Source organism: Macadamia integrifolia, unplaced genomic scaffold (genome assembly GCF_013358625.1).
Source record: "Macadamia integrifolia cultivar HAES 741 unplaced genomic scaffold, SCU_Mint_v3 scaffold381, whole genome shotgun sequence".
NCBI lineage: Eukaryota > Viridiplantae > Streptophyta > Magnoliopsida > Proteales > Proteaceae > Macadamia > Macadamia integrifolia.
The window spans coordinates 227,274-237,428 of record NW_024869847.1 but is presented as its reverse complement, the minus strand read 5'-3'; the positions used below and the strand labels follow the sequence as shown (position 1 = coordinate 237,428).

Here is a 10,155-nt window from a genome sequence, read left to right as displayed (position 1 = left end):
CGTGTGAAAATCGTTTGCAACCGTTGCACCGATGCAGTGAGCATCGAGTGACTGAGAATCACTTGGGGCACATGCCCAAATGCTCTTGGCCATCCCGATGTTTATCGCACCTCACCGCTCGCTGCAGAGGATGTGGACTCCTTGTTTTCTAAGGGGAGCTCTTCTTGTTTTCTAAGGGGCACACTTGGTCCATCGATAAGGTCCGAATGTTACAACTTGATGGTTAAGCAGTCGAAATAGTCTCTCGACATCTCATGATAAAACGGCATAATTCTCGGCCCCTGGACCCACGCATGCGGGAGCCTCTTTGCACAGAGAATCAATCAAAACATGAGAAGAGGATTAATCCCCTCATTGGATCAAACACATCATCATATTTTACACCATGAGATGGTATTGACCATATATCACTCAATACTAAACGGATTTGAGTAATTCCAATTGCAAAACATTCCTTAGAAGTGACAAACTTCTCTCTCTCTCTCTCTCTCTCTCTCTCTGTCCAAGAAAATTGGGTTAGTTTGGGCCCACACTTTTGCAGGTTTATTCTTCAGTTAGCTTCTAGACCGGTACCCAGGGCCAATGGAAAAAATCTAGAACAAAGATCTCAGTACATGACTAAGACCAGATAAATCTTTGTTACCAATAGAACAATCTTTCATGCAAATAATAAAACAATTGAACACACACACACCCAAAAAAAAAAAAAAAAAAACCCTTCCAACACTTCTCAATTATGGGTGTATCTAAAATGTTGAAAACCATGTAACTTAAGAAATATAGTAATTAAATTTTCCAACACTTGTCAATTAGAACTCAAATTATTGGTAGAAAAAATGGAAATAGCAATGTTTTACCCCACATTTCAACTTGATCCCTGGTTCTCAAGGTACAATATAAGATTTTGACCATTGAAGCAGCCAAGCCAAGGGCATTGGTCACACTTCAACATTCAAATGTTACAATTTCTACTATATTCAGTCTTCTTTAAGATATTTTACATTACATTAACATTTTACAGACAAACAGATGGAGCCAAGTATTGGAATAAGTATGCTTAGTTACAAAAGTAAATAAGAGTAAAAATATTTCTTCGAGAATTCAGGAGGGGAAAAAAATGAAATTAATGATCATCAAAGACCAAAGGTGGGAACTGAGTAAATGCATAGCATATGGGCACCGCTTGGCAACTATCATAGTCATGAACTGCATAACATAGTAAGATAGCAATGATGATGATTCACGTAAAATTTGAACCAAAATTGAGACCAAATCATGATCAATATTAGCAGCTTCACACAAACAGGATCAACCACCAGAACAACCTTAGCTCAATCTCTCCATTCCCCTTTCGGGAGTGGCAGCAGTTGGGTGGGTTCACCAAAGGATGCCATGTGTGTCACACCCAATCTGACTCTGCCAATTATTAAAGGCAGGAGCCAACAGCTTAAACCCAGACAAGATCCAGACAAGATCCTCTACTACCAAGAGATTGAACCATACTAGAATATTATTCCAGACAAGATCCTCTAATACCAAGCCAAATGGCACAACTGTTTTTCATATTATGCATTTGCAGTGAATAAATGAAAGCTCATTTTTAACAAGGTCAAACCCAAAATTGCAGAACTGTTGAGCCATGTTTCCAATGATAGATACATCGGTTGAATCACTAGGGATGAAATTCAAGCAAAACACATCTTCCTCTACTTGGGTAAACAAACTCCATTTCCCCAAAACCAAGTTGGCATTGTCCTTAAAATGAATAGTCACAGTTGGAAATCCATTCAAGTCCTTAATAAAACTGCCACAGGAGCATAACCTATTTGATTTTGTGAATGGAACTTGGTAGCACTTGAACATCACTAGATACACAGATAATTCATCTATTAGCTCATTATATCATTCTTTTGCTAAAATTGTTAGTGGTGTGCCACTATCAATGATCACCCCACCTGAGCTTGAGTCTGAGCCCAAGTCTGAGTCTGAGTTTGAGTCTTTTCGATCGAATGTTCCTTGTGGAATATTAAGCTTTTTCAAACCAACACTAATGCCATTCAGACTAAGATAATAGAAGCGATCAAATATTAACGGAGTTGTGAATCCACTAATATGTGCATCACCGAATATCAAATTACCTCTCGACGATGAATCACTTAGGTTGCTGAAGCAATAGGAGAACTTTGGTTGTGAAATGGAACTTAACTGAGAGACTATTGACAAGTTCATTGCAGCAATGCCTAGTACTCCAGCTGATTTATCATGAAGCATGAACTTGTTATTATTGATTCCACAAACAAAAACCAGGTTCATGTTTGTGGTTTCAACACCTCCATCAGAGTTGATGCCTATGGATTTTGAAGCAAGGTAACCAAAGCTCTCATCTTGATTACCATATTGAGTGTGGTAAGTGCACCCATTAGGGATATCTTTGCAATGCCCATTAGGAGAAAGCTTGCAATGGGATGACGAGTTGCAGGACGAGGGAGTGTATGTTGATGAATTGGTGTAGTCAATGCACTGGAGGCAAGGCTTGCATTGGATCCACAAGATCCCATTACTTGTGTCTATGGTAGTGAGTATATCAGAAGATGGAGCTCCAATGGGGATTTTTGCAAGGTAATTATGGCTATTGTAGGGAACAACATCAATGGAAGAAGTAGTATGAGAAGTTAAATAGGAATAGCGAGCAATTGAGGATTCATATGCTTTAAGAGCTTTGTCTAAAAGGTGGTTTTAGGGTTTTGAAATGGAGATAGGGGAGAGCCGCGGTGGATGAGTTCTACATTGAAATGGACGGATCTAGGGTTTATAACAACAGTGTTAGTGGTTATGTAGAAGAATGAGATGAAAATGGTGTAAGAGATGAAGAGTGCATGGACTTTGAAGGTAGTAACCACTGTCCAAAACTTACCTTGGAAGGTTTCAAAGCATCAGAGTAATGAAATAAAGTACAAGACAACAAGGGTTAGAGAGGACTATTTAACTTTGAGCTCTTTGGAACTCATTCACCACTAGAAGATCTCAAACTCGCAATAAAAGACTCACCATAGCATCTTCACAAGTTTCAAAAAATATAACTTATCAACTCTGTCTTTTACTAGTCTAAAAAGCTACATACATATAGGGGAGTGGAAAAGAAGTGAGATCTTCTCCAATACGTCAATGTACCTAACACATATCCAACGGCTAGAAAACATTTAAGGTGCATGTCGAGGCACCGTTAGCCACCAATGCATGTGGGAAAGGATCTGGGTCCAAGCAAAGAGTAATTGGAAAAAATGTTGAAATATAGTCAATGGAAAAGATCCATTGAAAGGAGCCAACGGAAGAAAAAAAAAAAGTAGAGTAGACATTAATGCTCTGTACTGTAATGTTCTAAAAAACAAGTTTTGATGTTTTTTCATTATTTTGGAATAGGAATGTGGTAAAAATTGTATAGTAAGCCCGGTTCAATTTATTATTTTTTGGGTGATTTACATCAACCTCTCCTCGCGTTTGCCTATATTATGTCCTCTCCCTAGAATTTTGTTTATTACATTCAAATCCAAAAAACTAACAACGTAAGAGAGGTGTTAGTTTTAGAATACAAAAAGACATATTTACGTCTCACCTCTTCCTTCTGATCCACATTTCCAAGTTTTTATAGGAGAATTTGGCATGAATCATAAGCAAGAAGAAAGAATTAATCTTCAGTCGCACGATCCATTGTTTACTTCAAAAACCAAGTATGCTAATCTGAATTCTAAACCAAAAGAAAGCATAAAGGTATATATGTTTTTGGCAATTTCCTGTGTCTTCTCCCCTCCTTCTCTGTTCTCTGTTTTTGAACATTGCATAAACAGTGTTACAAAACCTTGCTTAGTGAACCTAGCCTTTCTCTTCCAAAGGGTCAGAGTTTGTGTACAATCAGACAAAGATCACATGGTTGTTTTATCTTGGAGGTAAAAAGCAGATATCCCCAATTGTACTTTTGTAGGGGCCGTTTCAGATCTTAAGGAGAGTGTCTTCTGATATGACTCAACCCACCATCGGTTCGTTTGCTTGAACGTCTCTGCACCAAAGGTTCGTCTCCTGCATTACTGGAATACTCCCATGTACTCAGCGGTCTTATACGGTACCATATTCTAACAATTCCTACAAGTTAATGGAGATATTTGGTTTCTCAGAGCTGATTGGACGTTGATTCCAGGTTTGGGACCAACTCTGAACTCTCTGATATACAAATGCGAAGCCGATTTGAGGGTGAGAGTGAATTGATTATGTGTAGGGAAGGTTGTGTCAGATTACTGAGAGAGCAAACCTCAGTGTTGCCTTCTTGATAAGAGAACTTTCAATCTATCACCTGTATGAAATATTTTTGATACCTGAAACAAAGATTGTTAGAAAAATTGGTGGGCTGAGTCGTGTCACTTGACACTGTCCTTAAGACCGTAGATGCCCCCTATGGTGCAATCGGAAATATAGCAAATCGGCCTCCAAGATAAAACAGCCCGATGGCTCCCCCAGTAATCGTGCACTCGACTACTGGACCCCTTCAAATGCTATAGGACTGTGCTCAAACTAGAAAACAAAACACCAAGAAATGGACATGTGAAATCCAATGAAACTCAAGAAAATCAAAGCTTGACAACACACACTTGAATACTTCAAGTGACTTGATCCATGTTTTACAAATGCTAAATCTCCCTCTATTTATAAGACAAGTGAGATGAGGAGTAAAGGAGAAGGAATTAAATTGAGACTTGAATGAGAGATTATACATCTCCCAAAATTGAAGGATTGATGCCTCAAGAGGCTTCTCATGTAGAGACATAAAGTGACTCAAACGATTAAAAGAGAATTGCCTTAAGGAGCTTTTAGCAAACTGTAGAGATTAATAACCATTATGTGGAGAGACTTAAAGAATCTCCAAAATTGAAGGAATTAAGGGGGGATGTAAAGAATCTTCAAAAACTGAAGAGGCAAGTATTTTGAATCTAAATTTGTTTTTTAAAACTTGCATTAAAAACAACATTATGATTTCATTTTTCCCTTTTATTTATTACCAAGCCAAATGGCACAACTGTTTCTCATATAATGCATTTGGAGTGAATAAAAAAAAGCTCATTTTTAACAAGGTCAAACCCAAAATTACAGAACTGTTGAGCCATGTTTCCAATGATAGATACATCGGTTGAATCACTAGGGATGAAATTCAAGCAAAACACATCTTCCTCTACTTGGGTAAACAAACTCCATTTCCCCAAAACCAAGTTGGCATTGTCCTTAAAATGAAAAGTCAGAGTTGGAAATCCATTCAAGTCCTTAATAAAACTGCCACAGGAGCATAACCTATTTGATTTTGTGAATGGAACTTGGTAGCACTTGAACATCACTAGATACACAGATAATTCTTCTATTAGCTCATTATATCATTCTTTTGCTAAAATTGTTAGTGGTGTGCCACTATCAATGATCACCCCACCTGAGCTTGATTATGAGCCCAAGTCTAAGTCTGAGTCTGAGTCTGAGTCTGAGTCTGAGTCTGAGTCTTTTCGATCGAATGTTCCTTGTGGAATATTAAGCTTTTTCAAACTAACACTAATGCCATTCAGACTAAGATAATAGAAGCGATCAAATATTAACGGAGTTGTGAATCCACTAATATGTGCATCACCGAATATCAAATTACCTCTTGACGATGCTGAAGCAATAAGAGAACTTTGGTTGTGAAATGGAACTTAACTGAGAGACTATTGACAAGTTCATTGCAACAATGCCTAGTACTCCAGCTGATGTATCATGAAGCATGAACTTGTTATTATTGATTCCACAAACTAAAACCAGGTTCATGTTTGTGGTTTCAACACCTCCATCAGAGTTGATGCCTATGGATTTTGAAGCAAGGTAACCAAAGCTCTCATCTTGATTACCATATTGAGTGTGGTAAGTGCACCCATTAGGGCTATCTTTGCAATGCCCATTAGGAGAAAGCTTGCAATGGGATGATGAGTTGCAGGACAAGGGAGTGTATGTTGATGAATTGGTGTAGTCAATGCACTGGAGGCAAGGCTTGCATTGGATCCACAAGATCCCATTACTTGTGTCTATGGTAGTGAGTATATCAGAAGATGGAGCTCCAATGGGGATTTTTGCAAGGTAATTATGGTTATTGTAGTTAACAACATCAATGGAAGAAGTAGTATGAGAAGTTAAATAGGAATAGCGAGCAATTGAGGATTCATATGCTTTAAGAGCTTTGTCTAAAAGGTGGTTTTAGGGTTTTGAATGGAGATAGGGGAGAGTCGCGGTGGATGAGTTCTACATTGAAATGGACGGATCTAGGGTATATAACAACAGTATTAGTGGTTATGCAGAAGAATGAGATGAAAATGGTGTAAGAGATGAATAGTGCATGGACTTTGAAGGTAGTAACCACTGTCCAAAACTTACCTTGGAAGGTTTCAAAGCATCAGAGTAATGAAATAAAGTACAAGACAACAAGGGTTAGAGAGGACTATTTAACTTTGAGCTCTTGGGAACTCATTCACCACTAGAAGATCTCAAACTCGCAATAAAAGACTCACCATAGCATGTTCACAAGTTTCAAAAAATATAACTTATCAACTCTGTCTTTTACAAGTCTAAAAAGCTACATACATATAGGGGAGTGGAAAAGAAGTGAGATCTTATCCAATACGTCAATGTACCTAACGCATATCCAACAGCTAGAAAACATTTAAGGTGCATGTCGAGGCATCGTTAGCCACCAATGCATGTGGGAAAGGATCCGGGTCCAAGCAAAGAGTAATAAGAAAAAATGTTGAAATATAGTCAATGGAAAAGATCCATTGAAAGGAGCCACGGAAGGAAAAAAAAAAAGTAGAGTAGACATTAATGCTCTGTACTGTAACGTTCTAAAAAATAAGTTATGATGTTTTTTCATTATTTTGGAATAGAAATGCGGTAAAAATTGTATAGTAAGCCCAGTTCAATTTATTATTTTTTGGGTGATTTACATCAACCTCTCATCGCGTTTGCCTATATTATGTCCTCTCCCTAGAATTTCGTTTATTACATTCAAATCCAAAAAACTAACGACGTAAGGGAGGTGTTAGTTTTAGAATACAAAAAGACATATTTACCTCTCTCCTCCTCTTCCTTCTGATCCACATTTCCAAGTTTTTATAGGAGAATTTGGCATGAATCATAAGCAAGAAGAAAGAATTAAACTTCAGTCGCAGGATCCATTGTTTACTTCAAAAACCAAGTATGCTAATCTGGATTCTAAACCAAAAGAAAGCATAAAGGTATATATGTTTTTGGCAATTTCCTGTCTTCTCCCCTCCTTCTCTGTTCTCTGTTTTTGAACATTGCATAAACAGTATTACAAAACCTTGCTTAGTGAACCTAGCCTTTCTCTTCCAAAGGGTCAGAGTTTGCATATAATCAGACAAAGATCACATGGTTGTTTTATCTTGGAGATAAAAGGCAAATATCCCCAATTGTACTTCTATAGGGGCGTTTCAGATCTTAAGGAGAGTGTGATATGACTCAACCCACCATTGGTTCGTTTGCTTCAACGTCTCTGCACCAAAGGTTCGTCTCCTGCATTACTGGAATACTCCCATGTACTCAGCGGTCTTATACGGTACCATATTCTAACAATTTCTACAAGTTAATGGAGATATTTGGTTTCTCAGAGCTGATTGGACGTTGATTCCAGGTTTGGGACCAACTCTGAACTCTCTGATATACAAATGCGAAGCCGATTTGAGGGTGAGAGTGAATTGATTATGATTTCATTTTCCCCTTTTATTTATTACAGCAGCTTGGCTCTATATCTCGCTCGCATCTTCAATTCCAGACAGAAATCAGGTACAATATTATATAGGAGTGTGAGAAAAATTGCTGACATGCATCGCTTGTTCAAAGCAGCTCGGCGGCGGATCGCTTCATGAACCGGAAGGTGAGGAGACCGTCGGTACCCTGAGCACGAAGCAAGCCATCAAAGCTCTCACTGCTTTGGTACACTAAGCATCCAGGGCGTATCGCCATTGCAAGCCATGTTCGGGATCGACTGCACATCAACGTCGTCCGAACTATGCTGAGTCCGAGGCTGCATCGGCATCAGAGAGGTTTCATGGTTATTACCATCGAACGGGGACGTTTAGCTCCAACTCTACGCCCAAGGCTGTGGGGCAAAGGGATGGAAGCGAGATTGAAGGGACTATCTAGTGATGAAGGGACGCCTCCATCGGTTAGCAGTCGAACTGAATCAGTAGTGTTCATGGAGGATGTTCAAAGGAAGAATAGCCGAAGGAGTGGGTTGCGCATGTTGAGGAGGGTAAATATGTGTTCTTGTGTCACCGTGTTAGTTTTTTAGATTTAAGAGAAAATTGCATTGCCACCCCCTGAACTTCGGTCGTTATTCAACGCCACCCTCTGTACTTTTAGAAACGTCAAAGCCACCCCCTAAAAATTCAAAAAATTTCAAATCGGTCCCTACCGTTAGCCGACCGTGAGAAATGAATGAAAACCGATTAGTTTTTTTCTAATATACCCAAAATACCCCCACCCTGAGTGAGAGGACAATATTGCCCTCTCCCTTATTTCCTATCTTCTAAACCCATACCCATCTCACATCTCTCCTCTCTCATCTCACTGCTCACTCCTCTCACTCACTCGGCCGGACAAGAAGACGAAGACCCACCGGCGTCCCATTCTACCCTCCTCCGGCGTCCGAACCTCTATCCCAATCGGCGTGCGATTATACCCTCCTACGGCGTCCGATTCTACCCTCCTCTGGCTTGCGATTCTACCCTCTTACGGCGTGCGATTCTACCCTCCTACGGCGTCCCATTCTACCCTCCTCCGGCGTGCGATTCTCCCCTCCTACGGCGTGCGATTCTACCCTCCTCCGGCTTCCGATTCTACTCTCCTCCGGCGTCCGAACCTCTATCCCAAGGTATGTAGGGTTCGGTTTCTTCTTCTCTCCTTTCTAATTTAAGGTTCTTCTTGTCAAGTTAATCTAGGGTTTATGCACTTTGGAGTGGGGAAAAAAGAAAGTAAATTTTTTTCTTGGAGCTCTTTGGAAGAAGACCTGTGAAATGTTTGTTATATGAGGTGAAATGTGTTTGGATTGTCGTTCCAAGTTTTCTCTCCCTTACTCTTTAGGTAATTTTAACAAACACTCTGATAGAAAATGTATTAGGTATCAATTGGTTTTCTTTTAACTATAAAAAAATTCTGAAAACCATTTCTCGGCCGTGGTAAGATACATTGAAAGTGGGTGCCCATTGCCCTCACAGGTCTTCTTTATCATGTGCTTGCCCTCTGTTATCTTCTCTATCATGTGCTTGCCCTCTGTTATTCCTCCTAGCGAAAGACCCATTGCCCTCTGTTATCTTCTCTATCATGTGCTTGCTGCTCACAAGCTTCTCTGAAAACGTGTCTATCGAAATGCCCTTGTATTCCATTTTTGAGCTCTACTACAATGGCCCTATACAACTGAAAGCATTTTCAATGCACCAATTATGTTATTTCATTTTGGAGCTCTAAAACATTGCCAAACCTTCTCTGTGGTTATCTGAATGCCCTCCAGGTAGCATGATCAGAACTGAATTTTTTTGGCACCAACCAAGGGAACTTGACACTGTTCAGTGTGTAAGAACCTTACCAGTAGGGTTAACAATACCCTGATCCAATAGGAAACCATAGTAGAAGTAATAATTTCTTGTTGTAGTCTTCCTAGAACCAAATGGAACTTCCATTGGTTCCCCCCCCTCTTTTTTTCTCTTTTTTTTCTAACCTTTAAGGTAAGTATGTGACCCATTCATATCAGCTTAATGTGTGATCAAGTAGCATATCTGTGAATTAGTCTTCAATCATCTAGAGGTTTTATAGTTCCTGCATCAGAGGTTCACGATTTCTATCGACTTACGTTCTGTTGCTGCTGTAAAACATATTCTCTCCCTCTCTTGAACACGATATATTATCTTATTATACGGCCGGATAGAGAGGGCAAAATGACAACCTCATCCCTCAAGAAAGTTAGAAAAGATCAATTATTTATGTTAAGTGTGGATTGATGATTTAACCAGATTATTTTGTTATGAGAAAATATATGGGAAAATAGTTGATAGTTGATAGTTGAAAATTACTATGATTAGG

At 39.2% G+C, this 10,155-nt stretch overlaps 1 protein-coding gene across 1 annotated transcript; it reads right to left on the bottom strand.

Annotated features, from left to right (window-relative positions):
- Positions 1-1,902: 1,902 nt before the first annotated feature.
- LOC122068394 (probable aspartic protease At2g35615) lies at positions 1,903-5,835 on the bottom strand. Its single transcript, XM_042632243.1, has 2 exons — positions 5,675-5,835; positions 1,903-2,629 (listed from the first exon to the last, which is right to left on the bottom strand). Exons 1-2 carry the CDS (start codon positions 5,833-5,835, stop codon positions 1,903-1,905), a joined length of 888 nt encoding a protein of 295 aa, XP_042488177.1.
- Between the last annotated feature and the right edge of the window lie 4,320 nt (positions 5,836-10,155).

What these genes read in the sequence shown, in the direction of transcription:
- LOC122068394 (XM_042632243.1), bottom strand. Translation starts at nt 5,835, where the DNA reads ATGAACCTGGTTTTAGTTTGTGGAATCAATAATAACAAGTTCATGCTT. An exon ending in TGCTTCAGCATCGTCAAGAG is followed by an intron (nt 2,630 to 5,674) that starts GTAATTTGATAT and finishes TCCCTACAATAG; the next exon opens with CCATAATTACCTTGCAAAAA.